Source organism: Ptychodera flava, chromosome 13, assembly GCF_041260155.1.
Source record: "Ptychodera flava strain L36383 chromosome 13, AS_Pfla_20210202, whole genome shotgun sequence".
NCBI classification, from domain to species: Eukaryota; Metazoa; Hemichordata; class Enteropneusta; family Ptychoderidae; genus Ptychodera; species Ptychodera flava.
Genome location: NC_091940.1, coordinates 25,870,712 through 25,898,551, shown reverse-complemented (window position 1 = coordinate 25,898,551; position 27,840 = coordinate 25,870,712). Strand labels below are relative to the sequence as shown.

At 39.1% G+C, this 27,840-nt stretch overlaps 2 protein-coding genes across 2 annotated transcripts; one reads left to right on the top strand and one right to left on the bottom strand.

Moving 5' to 3' along the window:
* Positions 1-1,041: 1,041 nt before the first annotated feature.
* LOC139147978 (CCR4-NOT transcription complex subunit 10-like) lies at positions 1,042-20,320 on the bottom strand. Its single transcript, XM_070719236.1, has 14 exons — positions 19,497-20,320; positions 16,045-16,192; positions 15,543-15,703; positions 14,867-14,959; positions 14,530-14,613; positions 14,091-14,346; positions 12,783-12,985; positions 12,118-12,242; positions 11,556-11,729; positions 6,404-6,592; positions 5,887-6,014; positions 5,002-5,189; positions 4,378-4,453; positions 1,042-2,903 (listed from the first exon to the last, which is right to left on the bottom strand). Exons 1-14 carry the CDS (start codon positions 19,779-19,781, stop codon positions 2,755-2,757), a joined length of 2,259 nt encoding a protein of 752 aa, XP_070575337.1. The 5' UTR covers positions 19,782-20,320; the 3' UTR covers positions 1,042-2,754.
* A 1,598-nt stretch (positions 20,321-21,918) lies between these two features.
* On the top strand, positions 21,919-27,130 carry LOC139147977 (cilia- and flagella-associated protein 90-like). Its single transcript, XM_070719235.1, has 3 exons — positions 21,919-22,073; positions 24,755-24,865; positions 25,368-27,130. Exons 1-3 carry the CDS (start codon positions 22,017-22,019, stop codon positions 25,539-25,541), a joined length of 342 nt encoding a protein of 113 aa, XP_070575336.1. The 5' UTR covers positions 21,919-22,016; the 3' UTR covers positions 25,542-27,130.
* The last annotated feature ends 710 nt before the right edge of the window (positions 27,131-27,840 follow it).

The following is a 27,840-nucleotide window of genomic DNA, read 5'->3' as shown; positions in this document are numbered from 1 at the left end:
ATTTTTATTCTTGATTTTGAAAGAGAATGGTTAAAAATTCCTTGGAGAAAATTTGAGCAAAAGTTTAAGTCTTTCACTTTCGAGGCCCATATTACCTTAGAAGCTTTTTCACGAAGTTTTTAAACACCAGTTAGTTTCAAAAGAAAAGTTGCCACTGAAACTGTTCATAAGCTCTTCTGCTTTGCAGCTATTAAATGAGGCCTGAATTTCATCTACCTCATTATCGGTCAGCATAACTCGTTTATGCAGTCACAGTAAAACCTTTGTGTAATATGTATACCCAAATCTGGTAATGCGCCAGTGATCACAAACAATAGCACGCTGTGGTGAGTAATATTTGTAACACAGAAAATCTCTAATTCTGTATTCATATGAGAAGGGAAAAGCAAGGGGTCCGTTTCAAAATCCAGGATCCGGGACGACGTGCATAGCTCACGTAATCCCTGTGCAATGAGCATCACATGAAATTGTATGTATGGACCTTTGAAAGAAAACTTGTCATTTCTCAGGAAACCAATCTGTAAAATTGTAACTCTCATTCTACTTACAGGATAGGCATATAAAATTGTGTTGATTTTCTACTGGCATCAGTTGAGGAAAATGAAATTACAGCAGATGAGATATTCAGTCTCAAGAATTTACAGCTCTTTGCTGGTATCTCGCCTGTGTAGCTTGTTTTGAAGTTCGGGAGTAAATGAATTTTTAACACGCTTGTTATTATGGAATTCGAAATGTCAATTGTCTCATGTAGAGTCAACATGGTGATGGCATGCTATTGGAAGTTCAATTATCGGTAATATTATGGTAATTTGTTTCTCAAACCAGGCGAACTCTGAATTTTGTCTTTGATTTTGAAAGAAACTGGTTATTCTCTTTAAGCAAAGGTTTGTCTTTTAGTCTTTTGAACACATATGACCTAATTGTAGCCAGGGCATACTGATAAAATCAATTTTTGAGGGAAAATCATTCTTTGCCATTGTTCTGAAATTCCTATAGTTTTCGGTATCTAGTGAAAGTCAAGAAAAAAAACACACACTCAAGTTGTCTCTATTTGTGCATTACTTTAATACAGAGATGTAAAGCTTTATTTGACCGTAATGTTGCATGTTATGCCACATATAACATAACACACAGAAACTATTCAGGAAATCTTTCTTATAACAAAATGGAACTTCCATGCATCGCAAGTCACATGCTAATGGGATGCCATTGTAATTTCTAGAGTTTTTCTTTTCCCTAACTTCCAAAGTATGACAATTTTTGATAATTTAATTTTTTTTGACAATCATACACACCATGGTGCTATCTCTTTGTGAATCTAGTTCTTCTGAAACAAGTCTGTGTAGGTATCCCTGGTGGGAGTGTTGCTTTTTAACCCTCTGAGTGCTGTAATTTTTCCAACCAAAATTTTTATTAAAATGCAGCAATATTTTACCGAATTTTTAAAATTATTCTATAATTTTTAGATAGTTTTGCACTATATGGACAACACATTTCATTGGCTAAAGTTCTTTATCAAAATTTTGGCAAAATTCTGAAAAAAATTGACTACAGTATGTTTTATAAAGGTGACAAAAATTGACTTAGGCGTTCAAAGGGTTAAAGCTGGTCAACGCTGCCCTAGTGGTTCAAGACTCACAAAGATGGCAGATACAATTCATGAGTTACTGTTCTTACATGTGGAAATAAAGTCTGTTTCACATGATATCATGGAAAGTGGCAACTTGCCAGTGTTTTAGACACCTAGGTCTAAATAAACCAAAACTGGTTTTACCTTTTCACCACCATGGTTTGGTCCATTCCTATTGTTCACTATGGCAAAGTTGGACCTCTAGAAGGGGAAATGGGGTGAAAGTGCTGACTCCCTGTTTGTCCTGCAGCAAGACACTGCCACAACAGGGAGGTCTAATACTGATGACATTTCCAAACTCATTCGGTCAGTTCTGGGATTTCAAGAAACTTTTCTGTTTCAACCTCATACCAGATACATGTACTATGTACAAATTCTCTTCTGCTGCAGAGAATTTTCTTGAGTCAGTATTGAATCAATTTAGATCACAAGGAACACTGACTGTCAACCCATGTCACTGTATTTGGGACACAACCATTCAATGAGGTCATACCAACTTTGGCTGTGAGACATTTCCTGAAAGACTTACCCTCTTTAAAAGCCTAGTGTGTACTCACATTACAATGGGATTAATTTCATTTTCAAACTATCAACCGCTACTCCACTGTTTTCAACGACTAGCTTCTTATTTCACACAGACAGAGAAAATTATGACCAATATTTTGTGGCAGTAATAGCAGCCATGCTGTAGTCATGTCCGGGGATGGAAAATTGAAATCTATAAATTGTAATAATTTCACTGAAAACTACTATTGGACCGAAACTCATATATCATATAATTCAGCATAAAGATTATATTTTCTTACACACATTTTTTCATATCCTATCAGACAGTAAGCTCTTGTTTCATAGTGTGACCATTTCACACAAGCACCATCATGACAAGCAAATTAAACGAAACAAAAAAGTCTACAATGGACCAGATTGGTTCCTGCTGATCAAGGGAAGAGGGCGCCCTCAATGTCACTATCAAATTTTCCATGACGAGGGCGCCCTCAACGCCACATTGATGTCAGGGTTTTCTCCATGGCAATTTCCTTGAATTCATTAGTGTCCTGTAGGTTATGTCAGCAGTCTGATCCGTAGATTTCAGAAAGTCTAAAACACAGACTTTAATCATGAGGTTATTTGCGTATTTTTCTGCCAATGGGTGCCTGGATGGTGCTCAAGCTGATGGTTGGGGTACCAGAAATGCTCTGCCTTGCCTCTTGAATCTTCACATACGGCAGTAGCTGGTTCTTCTTAATCATTTGTAATGCTAGTGGTGTATTTCCTATACAATAGACCATAAAAACAGTGTTGAGTATTCATTGATATGCAAGCTTCCTGCTCTCAGTTCTATTGTTCTAGTCACTTCCACATTATGAGAACTACTGTACTTGGTTCAGTTTTACATTTAATTCCATCAGTTGTACACTATTTTGTGATGCTGTCATAATTTTGTCATAATATCCTAATTGTGTACATCATTTAGGCTTTTCCTTTCTGTAAAATTTTCATTTTGATGTGAAGTAGCTTGTAATCTACCCTCCCCTTTTTGATGGGAAAAAAGACATGATGACAAAACAATTCCCGTAACATTTTAAGTAAAGAAGAATGTTACAAATTAAATCCAAACCAATGTTTGGAAAAATATGTGCATCATTGTGATAAAATTTATAGAAACAAATGGAACAAACTGGAGATAACAGACATAGGTTTTTTTGACATAGATACTACAATATCTGAAACTATAGATGTATTCTTAAAGTATGTTCGCTCTGTTTATAAAAGTTTCTTATTCTACACCTAAAATTATGTTGAAATGTCCTGTGTTTAACGTTCAACACCATGGTTTGTCCCAAATCCATTGTTTTCTATGGTAAAGTTGGACCTGTATACAGGGAACTGGGGGTGAAAGTGTTTAAGGTAGAATGCACCATAAGACTCATTACCTTTTACAATACATTGTTCGTCTACCACTTAGAGGCTCATTTTGAAGCTCATGGAGTAACTTAGCATTGTCATCAGTTTATTTTTGTGAAATTCAGAAATTTTAATTTTCCCCGATAAAGTTAAGGCAGGGATGGTGACCGCTTTGAAAATATTGGGTAATTCCTTTCTTTAGTCTGAAATTCTGCAACGGGGACCCTTGATTTTTATTTTTGATATCAAAAGAGAATGGCTTTTAAGTTCTCTTACGAAAAGTTTGGGCAAAAGCCTGTCTTTCAATTTAGAGGTGCAACTGTCACAGTTGACATTAATGTCGACTCTGTTTTTGTCTGCAGTAGTATTCATTTGTGAACAAAAATTCTGCATACTGTGGACAAATTGTCATGGTGTTTGCAATGCTAATACTTCGTATCTCAACAAACATTAGGAAGGAGAAGTAAAATGTACTCTGTGACAACATTATGACAAATTACACCAATAGCTCCTTCAAGACTGTACAGAGAAGTTGGTATACACACTACCCTCTGACATGGAATCAAAAACTTCTGGCAATTATTTCAGATTTTTACGTTTTACAGACTAGACAGGAGAGTGACACTTTGTGTCTTGGATTGACAAATTGACCAACTTTTATTTTCATGACCACCCAGTGACTGCAGTAATCTTCTGCAAACATTAGAAACCAATTTGCCAAATCTCCCCGGATCCAAAGTCACACCATAAAATCACCATGAAACCAACAGGGACTGTGCAAAAGTTTTGCAGTGACAGAGATTTTGAGGGGTTTTGGTTTAATCCAGAGCTGTGTATCTTACCATTTTGAAGCTCCAGGTAGACTCCTAGTAAGAGTGCTTGCTGCGGGATTTCACTTGCTGGTATCAACAAACACGCCTGTCAGAACAAATTAATGAAATAGTGGTGATATTATAACAATGTATACTACTCCTACTCCTTTAACCGCAATGGTTTGGCCCCTAGTTCTTTGTTTTTAAAAGATAAACTTGGACCTCTGCACTGGAAAAAGGGGTGAAATGTTCCACAAAAAGGGCCACGATCTTTAACAATTGAATAAGACCTTAGAGACACCTGAGTGCTCTATTTTGCAATTGTAAATAATGGTTAGTATTAGCGTCAATCCAAAGACAGGTGTATCAAAACACTGTTCAGGTAAACAGGGAATCTACCACAACCTGTCTTGAAAACAGGCGAATGATACTCATTGTCCTCTTACTCAATATCTCTTGGCATCATTTCAAAATTTCCCCTAAGTTTGTTTGCAAGCCCCACCAATACATGTAGAATGTGAACATTTCATTGGATGAAATTTTCAAGAATCAGAGACCTGTCTCGATTGAGTACTGGTGCATCAACTTGGCTTAGAGACCACACAGTGATCATACTGAAACGGCAAGCATTTTACTAGCACGGTGAGACCCTACCTGGTGCAGACACCTCCTGGCTTTCTCACTCTCGCTGCGTAAGCAGTGTGCGCTGGCCAGGTTGAAGAGCAGTGTGGCTTTGGCATACTGTATGGAAGATGGGAAGTACCTGGTGACCACCACCGGGGTCTCTGACATGTCACTGCCGGACTCACCGCCGGCAAGGTCATTGCCACTTTTGTCAATACCTGCAAATAATAATAAGCAAGTCAAGGTGGGTGGTCTTTACTTTTATCACTGTACACTTCAAACACGCAAATCAAGGTTGCCAATCGCTTCGTTTGTGAATACCTGTGATATTCAAGGTTAGTGATTTGCCACTGTTATCAACACATGCCAGTAGTATTCTAATACTATAGCTGTTGCTGGTTGCCATTTTTCTTCGATATCCACTATGTCACATCAATGTCCACATTTGTTAATACCTGAAAACATTCCAGTCAAGAATGTGTGGATATTTGCAGCTATAAAACAAGAGAATTACCCCAAGACATGAAGATAGAACTTACACACTATGATTTTATTTGTCTCTAGATGTTTGCTGCTGTATCAAGGTAAGATTATATAAAAACAAAACAAAAGTCCCCAATCAATTTACTAAAGCTTCAATGCCTTAACAAAATATAAGACATGTAATTTTCATAGTTACTTTATTTAAGGTAGCCTGCTAATAGAGTTCCAACCATGACCCAATCAACCCTGACACAATCTGTCTTTGACACAATCCTTTTGTTTTCCAAGACTCAGCTGAATCAAGACAGAGGGCCAAGGGGAGGGAATAAATAAGACAATGTATCAGATACAACCACATTGTACTCAATGGTTGGATCTACACACAGAACTCCAAAAAATTCATTTTCAAATGAACATTAGACAGAGACTCACTTGAATCTGATGATCCTGGATAGGTTACGGAGACATCCATGACGTTGTCTGGAGAGAGGTGAACCACAGCATCAGCTATCTTGTCCAATGACACCAGCGCTTCAGCGGCATACATGTGTCCTAGAAATCTAAAAGACACATAACAACAGTTACAGATGTTTTCCACAGACAGATTACATGAGGAAATCAAGTCAATAGTTTAGGAAACTGGATATACTCTTCCTATATATAGCATCAGTACAGTCTGGTAAAGATAATGGGAACAAAGAGATCACATACAAAAAGAGACACATTTTACCTAGTTAATCAAATGTTTTCATCTTTAGCTGAACACCAGGCAAACTGATCGGCTCTTTACTGATTTTGGCTGATCATGTTCCCATCAAAATTTGTCATCTCAATGAGGGGGAACACCCTCCATACGATGAATGTCCCTCTTTCCCCTGATAATGGCCTACAACTGACACCTCCTAACCTATTTGAACATTATTTTAAACACCCTGGGGAGTATTCTTACTTGTGAGATCCGGAGAGTTTAGGCTGCTTGAGTAGATTGAGGGAATGCTCCAAAGCACCAACGTTGTCACCCAGACCAAGGCAGACGTATGCACTGTTAGCCATCACAGAACACCTCAGGCTCTCTACTTCATGTGGTTTCAATGGCGCTCCTGGGGGTGCTAATTCTCCAGCTGGTATATTTAACTTACTGTGAATAATAGAAAAGTGGTTTCTTGGTGAGAATTTACAGCAAATGACATTATATCATACCTAACACTAAAATCTACACATCTAGAAAGGTAATGTGTCAATTGTGCCATTGCCGATAAAAAATTGCCACTGACATAAACAGGGCCCCTTGTGATCATGTAATTTTTCAGTCACTCAGCATTGTCATGGAATTTAAAGGTCTGGTGAAATGGTCCCGGTCGTGTGACAGAATATCTTCCAGGAGGTCAATACTATTACACTCGCAACAAAATTGCAACCTAAAAGTACGCGCAAGTGTTAATTTTTTTGATATTTCTATGCGCGCTTTCATGGGGTCATTTTGCGACACTCAGGTCACGCCCTCAGCGGGAGTCAAGGTCGGCCGTCTGTGACGTCACAGGTGTGTTCATTTACATCGAATAGCGGTCCAACGCCGCCTTATCTCTGCCCGGTATCCGCTAAGAAAACAGGCTTCGCGCTGCCCATTCGCCACGTTCGCCGATGCGAATCGAAATCCGAAGTGGCGAAAAAAAATCGATCCTAATTCGCCACAGTGGCGAAACTGATTTTTGTTTAAAAAATATGGTAAATAAAGAAAAAACGTTGGTTTTTTAGTCTTTTGTTTAATCTGCGCTTCTCTCTCGGCGATTCGCAAAAACTGTGTCTACTTCCGTATTATTGCGTTCTTTCCGTCGCGTCGTACGTATTTGCAATCGAGCCAAGTCTCGCGAGAGATTTGACGTCATCTAGTCTAGTGTACAGCATGCATAAATGGCTCTCGCGAGAATTGAAACTTACACACACGCAATCGAGCCCTTGTGATAAATTTGACGTCATTTTGTCCAGTGTACAGCGGGCATAGGAACGCTCGCTCGCGAGAATTGAAACTTTTGCTGTACATAGCAGACATACGCATTTTAATCGAGGCAACAAGGTTCGGTGTTATAGTTGATTTACACTGATTGCGGTCTGGATGTTCTGTGTTGTGCATTTTAATCACGGTCTTAACATTCCATGTTGTGGTCGAGTTGCATCGCGTTCCTCGTGGTCCGGTATTCCCCGTTGTTCTTCAATTTAGCCTCAGTAATTGCCGTCCCAACGACGCGTTCCGTGTTGCTGTCGATTTGTATCATGGAGGACTCTACCTCCATGATTTGTATCATGATCTCTACGTTCCGTGTTGTTGTTCGTTTTTAATGGTAGTCTCAACGTTCAGTGTTGCTGTTCATGCAGCTGATTTGCATCGTGGTTCCAACCTTCCGTGTCGTAGTTGTAGTGCATTTTAATCACGGTCCCATTTACGTTTTTTACTGTCGATTTGCATTGCGGTCACGACGTTCCGTGTTGTAGACTAGTGCATTTTAATGGCAGTCACAACGTTCAGTGTTGGTGTTCATGCAGTTGACTTGCATTGCGATCCCAACCTTCTGTGTAGCGAGTAGCGAGGCAGGCTCAGCCGAGGGACCGTGGCCGATCGTACGAACCAGCCGAGACAAGCACATTATGATGATTATGGTTCAAACACTCCACACTTGACTGGAACTGGAAAAAGTTTACAGTTGAGCCGTTCATGTTCTTGCCGCTGTCACAGCCACCAAAAGAACAACGTCTTCCCAAACTGTGTTCGCGCTGCCCATTCGCCACGTTCGCAAAAGCGAATTGAAATCAGCAGTGGCGAAGAAAAATCGATCCTAATTCGCCACAGTGGCGAAAGTGATTTTTGTTGAAAAAATTCCGCAAAATAAGCAAAAACGTGGGGTTTTTAAGTCTTTTGTTGATCTGCGCTTCTCTTTCGGCGATTCGCGAAAAAACTATATCTACTTCCGTATTGATCTCTCCGACGTACGCAATTGCAATCGAGCCAAGTCTCGCGAGAGATTTGACGTCAAATTGTATAGTGTACAGCATGCACATAATGACTATCGCGAGAATTGAAAATGCAGGCAGACGCAATCGAGCCCTAGTCTCGCGATAAATTTGACGTCATTTTGTCTAGTGTACAGCAAGCAAAGCGAACACGCGAGAATTGAAACTTTTGCTACAGCAGACATACGCATTTTAATCGTGGTCACAACGTTCGGTGTTGAAATTTATTTGCATCGTGGTCTGGACGTTCCGTGTTGCGCATTTTAATCGAGGTCTTATTTTAATGGTGGTCGTTTTGCATCGCGGTCCTCATGGTCCCGTATTGATGTTCATAAAATCGCCATCCCAGCGACGCATTCCGTGTTGTTGTCGATTTGCATCGCGGTCACGACGTTCCGTGTTGTTGTTCATTAGAGAGGTTACAATCTAATTACGTGTACGTCTGAAGGCACACAGTGGCGTACGCGTATCCATGCTCAGTTGTGATTTTTTTGGTTGATTTTGTCGGGGTCCTACTAATTACTGCCCGTCACTGCCCGTCAGGAAATTAGCCTTCCGATTACTGTAATCAGTCGATATTTCAATACCAAAGACCACTACTCTTTGTAAAAACGAACGAAATAATATGCCAAGATCCGAAAAATGTTGATTTTCGAACGAGTAGCAACGCTAATCGTGTGATCGTACATGCATCACCATTGGCCATACATACTGCCCGTCGACCTCCGACCACTGCCCGTCACTGCCGTCGGGAAATTTACCTTTCAACGACTGTAATCAGTTGATATCTCATATCAAAAACATTACTTACTATACAACCAAACAAAATTGTCGTCCCAGACCCCAACAACGTTGATTTGCAAACGAGGGGCAACGCTGATCGTAATCGATGTCCGAACACTGCCTATCATCACTGCCCGTCGAGTAGAGAACTTAGCGCTCCAATATTCACTTTAGTTCTGAGACAGGACTCGGGCATTTGGAGTAAAACAGACTCTTATTTTGTAGCTTTCTATTATATAAGTGGTCTTTGGTATTGAAATATCGCCTGATTACAGTAATTGGAAGGCTAATTTCCTGACGGGCAGTGACGGGCAGTAATTAGTAGGACCGATTTTGCCGTATTATTTTTTCAGAAACATACGAAATTCGTCTAAGTTTTAAGAAACAATTAATTTCTCTACGTGAGGACTATTCAAGCTCGTTGTATCCTCGCATTAAATTTACCGATTTTCTGTAGGCCTAATACAGTTATTTATGTGGTTTACGGAAATCTTTGTGACAGCTTCAGGTAGAAAGTTGAATTAGACAACATTTCATTTATGTCAGGAAATCATAGCACGTACGTCTTGTTCAGGTGAACTCTACAGAATTTTCTGATGTTTGCAAATTTACAATGATACTCATACTAGTACTTAACGAGATTTTCTGTCTAAATTCCCGCAAATCACCAAGAAAATCTAAAAATTACTACACGTAATTAAGACTACATGTAGAAGTGTCGTTTGATGACGTTCCGAACATCTGTGCCACATTTACGAGACGTCTTGTATGACGTGACAAAGACACTACGTGTACTGATGTAACGTAATAACGTGTAACCAAACTTCTATTTTAATCGCAGTCCGAACTTTCAGTGTTGCTGTCATGCTGTTGATTTGCATCGCGGTCCCAACCTTCCGTGTTGCAGTTCATTTTAATCGTGGTCTCAATGTTGCGTGCTGCTGTCGATTTGCATCGCGGTCCAGAATCAAGCAATTCCAGTGTTAAAATGAAGACAACTGGATACAAGGTTGATGTGTTGATAGTTTATTCTTGTGCATGCAACCGACATTGGAGATTATAGCATTATAGACAGCTTTGTTTTCGTAAAATGTGTGGCTAATAAAATTTGTCTGTGGCTAATAAAATTTGAAACTATTCGCCACAGTGGCTAACAGCTTTCGAAACCCAGCGCTAACACAGCCAAAGTGAACTGTCCTGATCATGTAAGCGGAAACCCTAGAAGTTACCCCCCGTGGGGAGCTTATGGAGGTGTGAAATACTTCACTTCCCGTTATGAGATACGACGTCGGGCAAACTTCGGAAAGCCGAAAAAAGTCGACTGGAGAGGCTCGGGGGACACGCCACATTGCATTTTTCTTTTGCCATATTTCATAATCACGCGCGCTAAACGAAAAAAGAAATGAATGCAACTGTTTATAGACCATCAACTGTATTTTTGTGATTTTGCAACATGGGCATTTCACCAGACATTTAGTTGTATGCTGTTTGTTTTATAAACAAGAGTTAAAGTTATAGACACAAAAAATTGCACATTTTTCATGAACTCATGTTTGCATGATCAACAGCACTAATGATCATGTGACCTGTAATGAGCCAACAGAGAAGATTTGTGTCTATTTGCGTATGTAACATTGAGAGCTACATTGTAGCGATGGATAGGCAGTCTCATATCTCAGAAATTACGGTACCAGCTTCCTGAGTATTAATTTCAAGGAATTGTTTAAAACACCCAAAAATTTCAATTGAAAGATTATTCATCCTAAAATAAGAAGTATGTGCTGGAAATATCTGGTTCAAATCTGAGAGATGTGTATACATAGAATGTTAAGACTACAACTGGTTGGTAAAATTATATGTCATATCCAAAGATTAGCCATTACTTATGTAGAACACAGATTACACTGAATGCGTTGTAAGAACCAATTTTTTTCCATTCCTAAACACTTCATGCTGACAATTTCAAAGGACAACTCATAAATATTGTACATCAAGATGAAACAAAAGATTATTACCCCTCTACCTGCCAAGTTCATATTTCACCACCAGGTCAAGTTGGTTACAACTAAGGAAGCAAAAACATATCCCATATGGTGCATTTTAGCAAAGACTGTAAACGTGATTTTTACAGATTAAAGCTGCTACAACATACCAAGCCAAGTGGGTGAAAATACTTATGGTTTTGGCTCCTAACGCTTTTTACTGACTTGGCAGATGGGGAAGTGATACTGTCTGGCAGGAAAAGGTTATTACAAAAAAACAGAACATTTCAAGAAACACCAACTGTGTTTCGCAAAGCACTGTCCTCTTACCTTGTTTCAGCTGCTGGTGTTTGCTCTGACTCACTGCTAGTTCTGGTGGAAGTCCCCGGGGCAGGGGTCGATGACGAGTGCTCCTGCTCTGACAGCAGGGACAATGCATTGCGCAGACACACTGATGCAAAATCCAGGGTGGCCACTGGCATGGCTGCTGATTGGCCCTCAGAGCTGAAACATTTGAACAACAGGGTAAAATGTTATCGTACAAATCTCTGTCTGAGGTTTCATAGTTTTGCAAAATGATTATGACTGCAGGTATGTGACTCATATACCTCTATAAGTAATATACTCAAACTGAAGACCTTTCTTTGGAATGGAGAGAGTTTCTGTATAAAAACTCTCTAGAGCAAGACATATGTACTCATGCAACAAAATATCTGAATGTCAAGACAGTACCCCCTTGGACAGTGATGTATATTTCCCTCTCAAGAGATCTTAACTTAAACACAGAAAGCAATATTACTGGGCTTAACGATCACTGTAGAAGGGTTAAATAAAACCAAAAGTAACAAGCTGCAGCATCAGATTGAACACAATTTCCATGGAGAAGACCTACCTGTATTTGTTGTCTGAGATTCCTGGTGTTAAGATGATCTTTCTATGATTGACACTGCCAATGATGGACTGGACTAATCCTTTCTTTGGCGCTGACGGCAGACCTTTTGGTTCTTCCTCGGGACTCTTCAGAATGCAATAGGAAACGAGAAATTCACATCACTGTTATCCAATGGAAATTCATTCATCTCTGTGAGGTTTACTTCACACTGTGTATGGGATACTGGACAGACAGCTGTCATGCCACATCGTTCTCAGGTATGTTTCTTATTTTCAGTATGGAAGGCCCCCAGAAAAACTTAATAATCAAACTCCCTAAACCCAAACATGTTATAAGAAATGCACTAACATCTTCAGGGGCAGAGACTGACCATACGTAGGGCACAGACTGACTGAGAATATAAGGGTATGTTGGGAGGTACGGCTTAACAATTTTCATTTTTGTGTGACTGAAAATATTTGCTACAAATAAAGACTGTGAGATTTCAGAAGTTGTGTACTCAAAAGACTAGTCACACCCCTATACAATTTGGTTTGGTCTAATTATATTTGTTTGAAATGAAGAGCAGCCAGGCTTATGTGTTGGTAGGTTGGATGGATAGTAACAGATTGGAAATGATCTAAAATGCAACAATTTATGCGCTAGCGGGAAATAACAGTACCAACCCCTTTCTTGGCAGCTATACAGCATTCCGCTAGGCGTAACCAGAGTCTAGCATTTGAATGGTAGACTTGCACAGCTTCAATAAGGCAGTCAAAGGCTGCTAATGGTCTCCCAGCATGCAGCAGTGTGATTCCACTGTTGTACAATAACTCATACCGTCTATTCATTACCAGTGTACAAAGTGGCCTACCCGACAGAGATTGACCTGTGAAGAAAGATAACAGTCTGCCTCAGTCACCTTGATCAAACGGCAATTGTTTCTATCAATGACCACCCCTGTGTGCTGATGATGGAGGACCACTGCATGTAACCTTCTCAAACTTGCAGGGCTAACACTATAGGGGCATATGAGTAACTGTGCACCTGACCCTCGAAATTTTGATTGGTAACGTGACCAAACAGCCATCTCGAATTTTGTCAAAATACAAAAATATCTCCTTTTCAAAACTGATGGGCACATTGACTTCAAAATTTGCATGTACCATCAGCTGCTTAACCTCTTTTGATTTAATGAATACGAAAAAACCTCAACATTGCATTTTACAGTAAACTGATTTTACGGCATTCCTCGCACTTCACCTGTTTTCATGATCTCAGCAGCCACAAGGGCTACAAGTTTTATTTCTTTTGTATACTGATCAACATGCGACCAATTTTTTTCCTAAAATATTGTGGTCAGACTTTTGATGAACTTGGACCTGCATTTAACCCTTTGAGTGCTGTAATTTTTCCCACCAAAATTTCAGTATAACATTTCACTAATTTCATGAATTTTTCTGTAATTTTGTGATAATTTTGGATCAAATGGACCTTTCAATGGCTACAAATTTTGACCAAAATTTTAGGTAAAATCTGGAAAAAATTGTTTAGATCTGAAAAAAAAAGTTGCTGGCTATGTTAATTTCTATAAAGGCAACAAAAGTTGACTTTGGCACTCAAAGAGTTAATTATCTCAACAACTGCAAGGGCTAAAGGATCAGTTTTTGTTGGATATTGATCATAATGAAGCCAAAATATTTTCTCCTAGTTCTACATGCAATTATCAGCATGTCAGTCTCCATATGCAAGCAACAAATGATGGTTCCCCTAGTACCTGACAATATCACAAAGGCACATTTTTTGCTTCCAGTTCCATGAAGAAAACCTGATAAATGTAGTTGCTAATACAACAGACTTTTTTTACAGACAAACAAAAGAAAGCAATTATTTGGTTCACTGCTACACTTGTCAAAGCAACATACGTTTTTCAGAAATTTGGGAAATGGCTATGTTAATTTACAGTACAACCAAATACAATAACCCTGCCCTACCTGGGTTCCTCTTTGGTAATTCTAGCAATGCATTCTCATTTTCTTGCAAAGCCTTCCTAAAGTAATAGGCACTCAGGTTATACTTCCTCATGTAGAAATGAATACAGCCCAGGCTGTTGTAATACATGGCAGCTCTGCACTCCCCAGTCTTCAACATGCTGGGAGACTCCGGGGCACTGTTCAGCAGCTTGATAGCTTTCCGATAATTCTGCCGCAGATACTCAAAGTTGCTCTTGATAAAACACGCTGGTGCAGTCTGACAAATAAATACACAAACATGATAATAGTCAAACAGGTCAGTACAAAAGTAATGCTGTAAGGAAAGTCAAGCAAGATGGGTTTTGTTTCCCTGCTGTCTATTGAAGCTTTACATCTTTGAATTCTTGAAAGATTTTTGACCGATGGTCGGATAATAATTTTCTAAGAAGAGAATACTCACCATTCCTGCATACGTGATTACTGATTTGATTTCCCTCTTACAATTCTTCATTGATTTCAGCTGCAGGTAAATTCTTGCTTTATACTACAAATATACAAACAGAGAAAAAAACACAAAGTTACATTAGTATGAATCATGGATTCAGAAGGGCAGACTATGAATTGCAGAATATATGCAGACATGTGGATGCAAAAGCTGGATTGTCGCTGATAGGTGATTGACCTCCTGAAGCAAAGTTCTTTAGAGGATAAGTGAAGCATCACTGATACTGAAGTTTACCAAATTCGCAGTGTGGTGATGGGTCTCGCTGAATAGTCTCACAATGACATCATCTTACCATATGAAGTTTGAGTTTATACTTCTCATTGAGTGGTGATGGGCTTCTGTCCCGGCCATCCTTTTCTCTTGTACTCTGCTGGGATGATGATCCCTGAAATACAAGATCAAGTGGCAACCAGGTAATCTTCATTGAATTTCACAAGCTTCACAGATAAGTAGTTATTGCCTTCAAATTTTGCTGAATTCATCCACAGAAGCCTTTATTGGAAAAATTAATAGTTACATAATACGATGCAGAAGTCTTTTGAGAAACTTCATTACAAAACAAACAACAGAAATTATTTTCCTTCCAAACACCACCCCCATCCCTACAACCCCCATCCAACAAAATGGTCCACCTCTTTGATTGAGGGGAATTGATGATGTTGTAAGCCTATGGCACGACTGAAAAATACTGAGATCATACTCTGTAACTCTGCAGTATTACAATTCAACTCTATCTCTGTAATCTTTCTAATTTTTAAGATTTTCTCAACTCAGAAGGTAACTTTCTTAAAATTTCCTTAGGACTGTTCAGTACCAAGATATGTAAAAAGCAAAATTTGTTGAATCAAAGAGAATACTGATAATGATAACTCATGCATCAATGGCAAGTCAAATTGGCTGATTGGATACACGGGCACCTAAGGGCAAGACAGGTAATACCCTGGCTGAGTCAAACTCACAATGCTCACCTCTGATGTCTTGTCTTTATCTCCCGATTGCTGTCCTTTGCCGTTACCACCATACAGTAACTTCTCCAGATAAGCCAGACTTGGTACTGCCTTGTCTGGTTGGTGTGTGCATAGATAAACTTCAATTAAGAGGAAGAGTACTTTGTATGCAAGGTTCTCCTCTGCAATTTACAGAAATTAATATTTAACACATTAGAATACAAAAATTCTCCAATATAATACTATGTTGTTTTGCATGGAAAGAAAACTTATGGATTCACATTAAAATTGATTGAACAAGTGTCACAAAAATTACAAAAGGCACAATATGATGTGTTTTTCTTATATTTCATAGACCTTTTACTTGAAATCATCAAAATACATGAATATAAAAATTATTCATTCAACAATATTTACCTCTTTAGTGAAGATAAAATTATAACTCATGTATTATGGCATCACTTTTTGTTACAAAATTCATGTTAAAACAACAAAAATATTTAGTGGCAAGCTAGGTACATACCCAATGGTTCAATGAACTGAAACAATTTCTCCAGTATCTTAGCTGCTTCTCTGTATTGTCGTAAATGGTACAGAATTATGGCGTGGTTGTAGAACAGAATGGCATGGTCTACATCTTCCAGGTTATCATCGTCCAAGAAAACCTGACCCTGCAAGGAAACACACTGAAAGCTGTCAATATCATTGAGGCTTAGGCACACAAGAAAATGACTGGGTTTTTTTTTTTTCAAAGCACTACTTGTCTTCACTTCAGAAGTATTTTTCTGTTATGCTGCTTGTGTTAAATTAGTTTTAGCCATGAGTGAATCAAGTGTGATCAAGGACACATAAAGTTCGTCAAAAAGTAAGGGACACGCCATACTTTTGATGATAGAGGCACAAGCTTTAGAAAATTCTTTGGTTTGTTCAGCTGCATAATTATATTACTAGCAGTCTGCATAGGCAGAATTGCTGAATATGTAGTGTAATATTTCTACATATAACTATATAATTATAATCATTAATCTCTCACACAAGACAGTTAACATGGAATGTACGATATTCACTTTCACCTCATCTGTCTAATAAATATTATTCTATTCATTATAGCTATTGTACCTGTGTTTGTTGAAATATGATTATGTCTCAATGCTAAATTTCCAGAATGTGATATGGGAACTACACCATTAAGCAACTGAAATGGATCCATCCAAACATATATAACATCAATATTATGATTATATTACACAGTTAAATGACGCATTGCTAAATGGGTACTGTTGTTGTTGTCACTCAATGCAGATTGAATATCTGGACTACATATATTATTTTGCTGTATGTTATGTTAATTCATCCTAGAGATTTGTTAATGAGGCAAGAGCTACTCAGAAAGTTTTGCATTTCTGCAGCAGTGACTGTTCCATGACCACTACGTGGTCACATGTGGTACTTTACAAGATTCATATAACATATGATCTTGGCAGGATAAGGGTTACACATGTAAGTTACAACTGAATTGGTTATAGAGGACTACATGGCTTGTTAAAGGTATACTGTCACCTGTTCCAATTTTGCCACAGTTACCATGGAAAGAGAAAATCTAACCAATCACAGATTTTAAGCGGGTGGCTGCTTTTTAAAAATAGCGCCCTCACATGGGCATTTTGAATACCAAGGAACGTCCCTTTGGTCATATATGGGCATATTTAGATTACAGGTGACTGTATACCTTTAAGAGCAGAGCTGTTGCTTTTGGGATGGAAACGGGCACAACCGTCATTCAGTCTCTGCCAGCAACTTCCCAGAACTGTTATCTCACTGCAGTTGACATGCTATGACACTACAGTAAGGGGACAGTGATGACAAATCTTTAAAACTTTGAAATGCAAAGTAACATCACAACAAAAATAACAAGCTGTCCCTTAACTGACAGGGATTTGAATGTCAGGTTTAGTAAACATAATGATTAGTTTTACATAAAAACTACAAGAAAAGAAGCTTTTGCTGTGTATTTAATTTGGTATTTTGTCCACGGTGTTTGTTCAAGGTTTTATGCTGGTAAATGGTATACCAGGGCAATGTCCAGGTTCAAGGTATTTCAGTGTATAAATGATAATATGATTTAGGGGTCTAGTCAGCAAGCCCTTACATTTTGCATCTGTTTCCTAATCTTAGTAAAGCGCCTTTTCAGTGATGGCAACGTCAAGCATTTTTGTGTCCAAGAGAACTTATATACATGTATGTTGAAAAATATGTTTTGGGGCAAAAATACTATGCTTAAAGTGACAGCGTAACCCATAGCAGCATACACTGAATCGTATACATGAAGCACATAACACATATTCCTGTACTGATTGCCATAGCTCTGATGTAATATTTTATCGGAAGAATATCTCATAAAGACTAGTTTTATGATAGTTGTTCATAATTTTCAGTCCATGATCCGTTGATGTGTTTGTTGGTGTCCTGTCAACTCTTGCACTAAGATTTTCTGAAAATTGGCGTGAAAAAAGCATCCATGGTCTGAAATGTGTCAAAATCGCCACCATGAGAGGCGATATGAAAGCCCTAATTATTTAGAGAACATATAAGACATGAACTTCTATACCTATGGTATGAGGCCAGAAAATTGGAGGTATTAAACATACGGCATTCAACTTGAGGCTAAGAATGTTGTGTTGTAACTACATGGTGAAAAATGGATATTAAGAGGAGAAATTACTAAACATTATGAAATATAAACGCCAGTGTTTTAATTAACATTAAAGGTATACTGTCACCTGTTCCAATTTTGCCACAGTTACCATGGAAAGAGAAAATCTAACCAATCACAGATTTTAAGCGGGTGGCCGCATTTTAAAAACAGCGCCCTCACATAGGTATTTTGAATACCAAGGAACGCCCCTTTGACCATATATGGGCAATATTTAGATTACAGGTGACTGTATACCTTTAAAAGTGATATGAAACTTGGAGAACATTTTTACAGTGGTTGTTACACTTATCATTCCATCACACGCAGTCAGGAATAATCGGATCTGATGCTGGTGAAGCCTACGCTGTAGTGTCATCCTCATACTCATTTTCGTGTGACCTCTGAGGAGAAGGAGGATGACGCCAACTTTACGCTCGTGGGAAAATAAACAGAGCTTCTGTGCTTTGCTCTCAGTGAAGAAGTCAGATTGACACCTGGTCTAGGACGTCATCTGGTCTTCATGGGTCGGATCTTTATGCTCAGACCTAGCTGCAATATTGTAGCGCTACGGTGACGCAGTCCGTGATTTTTGGTTTTTGCGACTTCACTCACCAGTAGTGCTACAATGCCGATGGCGCTGGGGAGTATAAAATATAAGCACATCCAACTGGACCAGGCGTGTTGATGTGAAATGCTACATATTTACTGCATTTGGTCATACCCATTTATCACTACTGAAGACTAAACACTATACTTCACTAACCTTGTCGTTTATGGGGTTTCTTTGGAATTTGTTCAAACACGTCGATCGCTTTCCGAAAACATTTTGGGAGCGGCCATTAACAACTTCCTGTAATGGCGGCTCCCAGAAACACGGATGCCCCACGCTTAATGTTTATGGAACGCGATCGACGTGTTTGAACAAATTCCAAACCCTATAAACGATAAGGTTAAGTGTAGTACAGTGTTGAGTCTTCAGTAGTGATAAATCGGTACGACAAAATGCAGTAAATACGTAGCATTTCACATCAACACGCCTAGTCCAGTGGGATGCGCTTATTTTATACTCTCCAGGGCCATTGGCATTGTAGCGCTACTGGTGAGTGAAGTCGCAAAAACCGAAATTCACTGCCCGCCTCACAGTAGCGCTACAATTTTGCAGCTAGATTAGACCATGCATCTCTCTACCTTTTTCCCAAAAGAATTGTGAGTTGGCTCACGGTCGGTCATTTGTTGGGGTTGAAGGATCGTGGTTGAATATTTATTTTCATCTGGCTTACCTGATAACAAATTTGGACCAGTGCCTGTTTGAATTCATCAGTTTTTGTGCAGCCAGTCCGGTAGTATGCAGCAACAGCCTGATTATGGGTTACCTTGAAGTCAATGGGTCGAAGACTTGCCAAATGTAGGAGCTTTGATAAAGAGTGATCATACTGTCCGGATTCAAAGTCGCCCAGACATTCCTGTGCCAAACCTTTCTCTTCCTCTGAGATTGCTGGCACGGGAGACGCCGCAGGGGACACAGGTTTGTTTTCCCAGTCTTTGCTGTCACCGATTTCTGTCATTTTCCCTTTGATTACGAGAGACTTTAGTCATAAATTAATTATGTATAATATCGCAATTTTAATTCTGAAGACCTGATGAAGTGTATGTCGGAATGCCAAAGTGTTGTTGCATGGACTTGCCTCTGGAGAAATGAAACCACTGGCGGTGACTGTGAAGGTTTATTGTTCGTCTGAAGTTCTTCAGTATTACTCGTGTGTTTTTGTTGTCGTAACTTTCACATCATATTTACCTCTACCCAGGAGGACGATGGGTTACCTGCACAATCACTCCACATGGAACCCATGAGACGAAGGTTTCCGCTCGGTGCTGGCTGGCCGAGTTGCCGACGGTGATCTCCAAACAAAGTACGTCTTGTCAAAAATTTCCAACAAGCATGTGCAAATTACCGCCACAGACCGTGTGTTTCATACAGTATATGACAAATGACTACGACAAATGACCATTTGGAAGAAACAAGAACTTATAACTCGTGCGGTATCGTTCCGAACTGTCGACCACGGCCTACTTTGCCGCCATGATGGTTGATCAAATTGCGCATGGACAGCTTCGTCTTACCCAGAATGCACTCCGGTTTTCAAACTTTTGCGCGGCCGGCTCTAGTAGAGGATCCCGGCTCCTTGTCGGGTTCCCTGCGAAGCCAGCGGTAGAAATGGGGCAGGGGACCCGGGCTGGACACCAGACTATCCCACTCCTTGTGTTTGTATTCCTTGTGTGTATTTGTTTTATTTGCTACGTATCATTTGCTCGATACATAAATAAAGGATAGAGAAAGTATTTTCTGCAGTTTCTATCTGTTCAGAGGGGGCTGTCCCTATCTTGTATGGAAAATTTTGAGAAATTGATGTGTGTAATCGTGCAGCAGTCTGGCGCAATCTGAGAGGTGTTTTAGATTTTTTTTCACTAAGTAAAATCGTTAGAACATCCCAAGGGGGAGAGCACGAGAGGGGGTCCCCCTCTCGTATGAAAAAAAATGAGAAATAGATGTGTGTAATGGTGCAATCTGAGGGATGTTTTAATTTATTTTGCACTTGGCAAAGTTGTTTGAAAATGACATTTAACACAGATATTTTTGTTACATTTTTTGCACGATCAGTGTGTGAGTCACAATATTCAACAACTAAACAATGACTACATTTTGTAAAAAAACAGTTCTCAGTTTGCCAGAGATTGAAAACCAAAGAATATGCAGAAATGGAAAATATGTGACCTTCTTAATGTCAAAATGGTTACTGAACTGAAGTCAATTAAAATATACCGTGACGTTTCTGTTATAATAAATGATGAATTCACAACAGTTCAGTTTTGTCCTAGATCCTCTTAAAATTTCGAGAAATTGATGTGTACAATGGTGCAATCTGGTGCAATCTGAGAGGTGTTTTCAATTTGTCTTTACTAGTAAAACTGTTAGAACATCCAAAGGGAAGAGCACGAGAGATGGGTAACCTCCTCTTCTTCCTTTCCACATTTTGAGCAACCCCCTCGAAGTTTTCAATTTTTGAGCGACCCCCCTCACATTCCTCCGAGGCCGTAAATAATGACGGCTCCCTTAACATGCGCCCCCGGGTGCACCAATCTCTTTAGCACACTTCATGGGAGTTGCGGGTATGTTTTGGCTGAGGTCAGGTTTATAGCATTTCGGGAGAGATTTGAAAACAATCAATATCTACATAACGCGGTTCGGATGATACCTTTGTAAGCAACCGCTATGGAGCTGCTAAGCACGATTAAGCCGATGTCTCACAACGTGTTCTTCTCCCGGGAAAAACAATTACCCTATCGATTTATGGTCAACCTGTCTTTGTGCATATTTGATCGATCTGCCAATTCCTGACTCAACCATTCCCGCAACAGGTGTGAACGGGATATGGTAGCCGTAGAGCTATAGGGATGACTGCTGAATTTTTAAAAAAAAATGTCAAATTTCATGATTTCTGGAATGTCTGATTGGCAGACTGCAGCAAAAATTTGATAAACAAAAGGATCATGAGATTATTCGGTATCTTCATTCACTTTTATACCCGACATACACAAGCTTTGCTATGCTTTTTGTGCGGAAACAACTTCCCCTCTGAGAGTAGATGCTATCAACATCGTTAAAGTTACAGATATCGGGTCAATAGTGCAGCCCAGAGCACCTGGCGGTTTGTTGATCTCCAGGTACTAAACCTTCGTATCTCAGGTGAGCTGAACAGTGTACACGAATGAAGGAGTTGCGGACCTGATGCTTTACTGCTATGGACGAAATACAGCACCGAGCATCTACTTTCAACTATTATGGGTGCACGAAAAAGGTAAAAACCACAATCAGACTCAGTTCTCTGTCATAGTAATTAGTGCATCAGGATTTATAAATATTTCAGGCATTCTGAGGACATGATCGCAGATTCTGTTTTTCCCCACACAGGTACAACGCATTTGATGTAATGAAACTATTTACGTGCTTAACAACTTATCTCGGTTTAATATTGAGCCGATCTTTTTGAGTTTGGGGATTGGCCGAGCGGGTTTTGTCTGTGGCTTCTCCGCTAGGTGACTGGGTACCGTACGTTGTGAGTTCGAATCCGATTGAAACCACCGTATTTGCATTGACACATCGAAGAGTGATAAAAACAGTTATAGTAAATCATGAATATCCAGATAATACCTTGTTTGGCGGGGTTTACACAAGGCAGCCGACAATCATAAACTTGCACTTTGGTGTTGTATCAAGATTTACACGGCCCCCAAAATATAAATACTTTCCCTAATTAATCACATTAATGCATGATACGAGATCTTAGGTGACGGTCGCGCATTTACTACACTACAACTAATACTATAGGTCTGGGTAAGATCGCCCTGAACACTCACTGAACGGTAAAACATTCAAACCATTCGCAGGACTGTGTGACTATATAATTAATGTCTTACCACTCACTGCAATGTAAGCTTAGCATAGAGAATCCGATGTGTGATATAATCAACAGTATATCAGGTATATGCAAGATTTAAAGTGAAATCACTCCTCAATGTAAAGACGCCAAGATATCTTGTGATACTTGATGCAAACAGGTCTGCTGTCTAATTGCGTTACTTCCAGTAAATGCATTTCAAAACCTTCTTAAATGTGAGTTTTTTCTGTACACAACGGCATAATAAACCACGGTACCATGGCAGTCATGTTGAGATGATGAGACCGTCCGCAACGTACACAATGCTCTTGCATACATATGCTCCCAGAAGACATTTACAACCAAGACTTTTAGAACTTAAGTGTTCACATCACACTTGACCATCAGACTGAAATGTGAATGTAATATCAGTAACTTTAATTTGTAACTTTTGATAATAGATCAGGAACTGCATCTCATAAACGGAACAGCAAACCGGAAAATATATCAGAAGTACTGGTTACAGCGTTTCGTCCACTTTCGAGGATAGTACAGCTAAAGCAATGACTTGGTTATACAGTGATGATGGGAACGGTCCCCGCTGTTTTGAAGCTTAGATTATTATATATTGACATGCACTGTGCCTCTTGCAAGTTCACAATGAATCGAGGCGGATCTTTTCGTGAATTCATATACGAGCCTGTAAACCCATGTTCAATTAGGACCTATGTTACAGAATTGTATATTTCGACCTTTCTGCTCGAGTCATACTTTGTCGTAGACTGGCCTATAGTCGCTTGGCTTTTCTCCATGCGTACGCTACCTGGCAAAAGGTTCACTATACGATCTAGTACACAAAAGTCTGTCAGGGTATAGAGCTTTACTGTTTTGATATATATGCCCACAGACATGGAGCAAGTCTAACTGTATCGGTCAAACGACATCTAATTGCTGCAAGAACGTAAACTTTTAATTATTGAACACGACATGATAATTGAAAAGTGTCGAGTAAAAACAGGCGACATCATTGTGCAAGAACAAGGAAGTCGAATCATTAATTCAAAAGTCGCCCTGGAAGAATTTCATAAATCACTTTAAAAGGTAAAATTTGGCATGTCCGAGACAATGTTTGTGGCATGAGTATGCATTGATGTTGAATTATTCAAAACGAGACTTCCGTTTTAATTCGCATAAAAGTACATTAATGGATTAGAAAGTTACTTTCGTTATGTATTCTTAACATCAGTGTGAGCAGCTGGACGGATACGTACATTTGTGTGTGCGTGTATTTACGTCTGCTGTAGCCATGGTGACGACGCTACCGTACTCATTTCGTCGATCTAGACTAGCTGCGCAAGCCTTTTTTTCGCCTTCGCTTGTAAAATGAAACATAAAACTGACGATGCGCTTCATCGGCACGGCAGAAAATGTATAAAATTGTAGAATTGCATATGCACTGTGAAGTTTTGAAGAGTGAACTCGCAATAAGTCGCCATCTTGCCGCGCTTCAGAATTACCATCCATGAAGACATTAAATTCCCGTATTTTGTAGTTGGATCTTTGGACCTCACAAAAATGTGTAGCTTATAGAAGACCTTGGATGAGAAACAAACCTATAATTTTAGGGGGCTTGTGATGGACGACCGTGCGGTTCGTCACCTCGAGAAAGTACCTCGGTCACTATTGACGTACGTTTAATTACTGAGACGTATCGAAAAACTTGAAGTTAGCTTACACTTGTCCATGACTTTAAAAAACTCATATACAGCATCGATTAATTTAAAATCGCTGGAAAGTCAATAAACCAGGAAAGAGTCGCTTGAACCGCATGAAAGATGGGAGAAGTAAGCATTCTGTTCTACATATGGAATTACAGTGTATAAATTGCACAACATTAATGCTAGTGGACGAACCTTTCGTGATAGATTTAATGACTTTGTAAAGGATGATAGTGGTAACAACGACGATGAACCACAGAGTACCATGGCAAATTGCATGGAATGATCTTAAAAATGATAATGTTCATCTTTTATTCGTGTAGAAGCTAATCGATAAGTTCATTCTGAAATGACTATTCTCTTCCATTGATCGTCTCTACACAGCATTCGAAGGCTCTCCTGTATGACCGTCTGTTCCGTGAAAGTGACGGCTACGAATCGAAACGTCACCGGGATGACAGGATGTCTACATTCAAGCTGGATGTTGGCGCCGAGGTGAGAGAGAGAGAGAGAGAGAGAGAGAGAGAGAGAGAGGAGAGAGAGGAGAGAGAGAGAGGAGAGAGAGAGAGAGAGAGAGAGAGAGAGAGAGAGAGAGAGAGAGAGAGAGAGAGAACATATATTAGACGGATGTAGGAAAACAGGCTAAATAAAGGATGCGGGGAAAAAAAGAGGACAGACCAAAACGAATTTTTTGAAACATCCCCAAGTATGAGTTGTAAAGTAAAATAGCGATTGTTGTTCGCTAGGGTCGGGAAAGTAGGCTGGCCATTTGCTACTGCTGCTAGCGATTGCGTCTTGGCAGACCTCCGTTGGTTCATCGGAAATTTTCGTCTGTCTGCAGTTTTCACAACACAAAAAGAGAATTTCTGCACGACAAGCTTAAAGATTAGTTAGTGCTGATATCTCGCAAAAAATCCAAAAGTGCAAGAGGAAAGTCTCAAAAATGCAAAACTTTAACAGTTACCCACTTTATTTCTCGTCATCGTTCTGTCAACAGGAAAAGGAGAGAACGATACCAGTGCGATCGAATTCATATTTCGGAAAGTACATAGAAACATCACTTGTGCGCGACACGGCTGAGAAGAAACACAAGAGAGAAGCCGTCATAGCCGACATGGACTTCTATAGGGCCAATGGCGCCAACATCCCATTTGGAGGGAAACTGCAATAAATATCGACAAATCACACAAAAATATCTAACATATTTTACACTGCCATATTTGCAAATGGGCGTCTCATGTTGCGCTTGTCTTGTATATCATTGTTGACATTCGCGATGTGGTTTTTTTCACTTTTGAACAGGAGTTCACTGACATTACTCTTACGAATATTTGAAGGTCAATAGCTGTATGTTTCAATAATATTTACACAAATATTGTTTTTGTTCTGTAAAACAATTACATTTTTTCTTCTTGTTCTTCACATTACAGTGGAAAGTATTATCAGCCATGCTAGCATAACGTATTGTGTGCAGTACGTAGTCTTGTTCTTGTCAAATGAATGCAGGTTGTCTGGACTGAGATAGTGTTTTACATTGGACATTGCACATTTATACAGATTGTGTTGATAAGTTGAACGACAAGCATTTCGAAACTTTCTTTTAAAAGCACAACAGAATTACTAGTGATGGTAATACCTAGAAAATCACAGCTATTAGATAACGGTGTTAATTTGCATAATTGACACAACTTCAGTGAATCAAACGTCACACCATCGGGATAATGCAACACTCCATATCACAACACCACGTTGGGTGTCAGAAAAATTTGGGAAGAAAATGAACAAATATTATGAATCTGGTCTATTTGTGCAAATGTAAGACGAAGGGAATCGTTGTTTTCCTTTCCAAAAATGCCTAAGAGTCGAATATTATATCTTGGAGGGGATGGACACATATGCGGTAAATCTGCAGAGCAAAAACTGCTACAAAATGCTTTCTGCAAACATGATAATTTTTCAGTTCACGTCGCTGTAAAAACTAGTCATTCTATAGCAAAAGTATTTATCCTTTGCTGATCCCCCAAAAAATATCAACAACTGGAATGTAAAAAAGTTGGATAGCAACTCTCTACCTATTCCCGGATCCCAAGATTTAATGTTACATTCATTTGTCTTGAAACATTTTTCAGCATTTAAAAGCAACCGCTTTCTATGAAAAATAATTGGTAGAGTTCAATTTAGTCTGAATGATGGTTTTAATGTACATTTGAGAGTTTAGTAGCGAATCATTAGCATCAACAACTATAACATCGGTAGCTAACATCCAACACCATGCTGTGCGCCCTCAACGGTGAATATTGGAACATCGCTGTAGGAGCACCTTCTGAATTACGACATTTACGTAATCTTATTGTTCTGCTATGTACATGTAGACATATCATATAGATAACCGTGTTTATATATTTTTAAGAATACCGAGACCAAGAACTATGACAGTTATCCTCATCTACTGCAACTAGACCTTGCTGTCAAAACACCTGTTTGCATGGGCCAGAACACTTTCACAACTGTAATATAAGTTCTCTAACATAAGAAATCGCATTGTGGTATGTGTAAACCGGAGCACTTCGATTCAGAAATAGACTCTGATATAAAGAATGAAAGATGGCCTTGATAGCATGATGATTCCAATTGGTATAGGTTGTAGGAAGTAATCTGAATTACAAATTCAGTGTTAAACTCTGATGTAATCACTGTTTCTGATATGCTACATTTAAGTTGTTATACTGTGCCTAATAGTTGAATAAAATGTCAGCGATACCTATGTCTGAATAGTTGGAGTCAGCCTTGATTTGACGGCTTAGCTATTTTTTCTGGCTCTAAAACTTCTTGTATAACTGCACTATACTATTTGTGGAAGTTTTACTTTGCAATTGGCAATAAAAAGAAGATTTTTGTTTGAGCATATGCTAAATTCAACCAGTGAACCATGTCATCCCTCAGGAAACAGATATTTCGACATGTTTATCAGTTTTACAAGAAAAACGTAAAATAAAAAAGCGCGTGCTTGTATTACACAAGCTAGATGTGTACCCTTTTAAGCATGTACTAAACAAACTATGGTTGAACTTTGCAGACTATGAGTCTCAAGACTTCTCCTGGTTTTATTGCCCAATGAAAACTCTTCATCTTGGTCACGTGTTGGTAGCTTAATACATGTACCTTGGGAACACTTCTTTGGATGAGTATCTGAACTCATAGCAAGAATAACTTGGTAGAAGAATTGTACCTGAGGAAATGGGTATATAACATCAATGGTGTTTATCAACTGTTCTTTGTATTACTTTCCTGCTATGAGTGGAGTTCTACTTGAGTACTCAATGTTTGACTCTCAGAAAGCTTTATTAATAAAATCTGTCCCTATTTTCACTAGTGTATATGGTACAGAATTGATGTACAGGGTCTGGGACTCTGATTTACAAATACATTTAATAATGTCTGGTCAATAAATAATTGCTAACTGCACACAA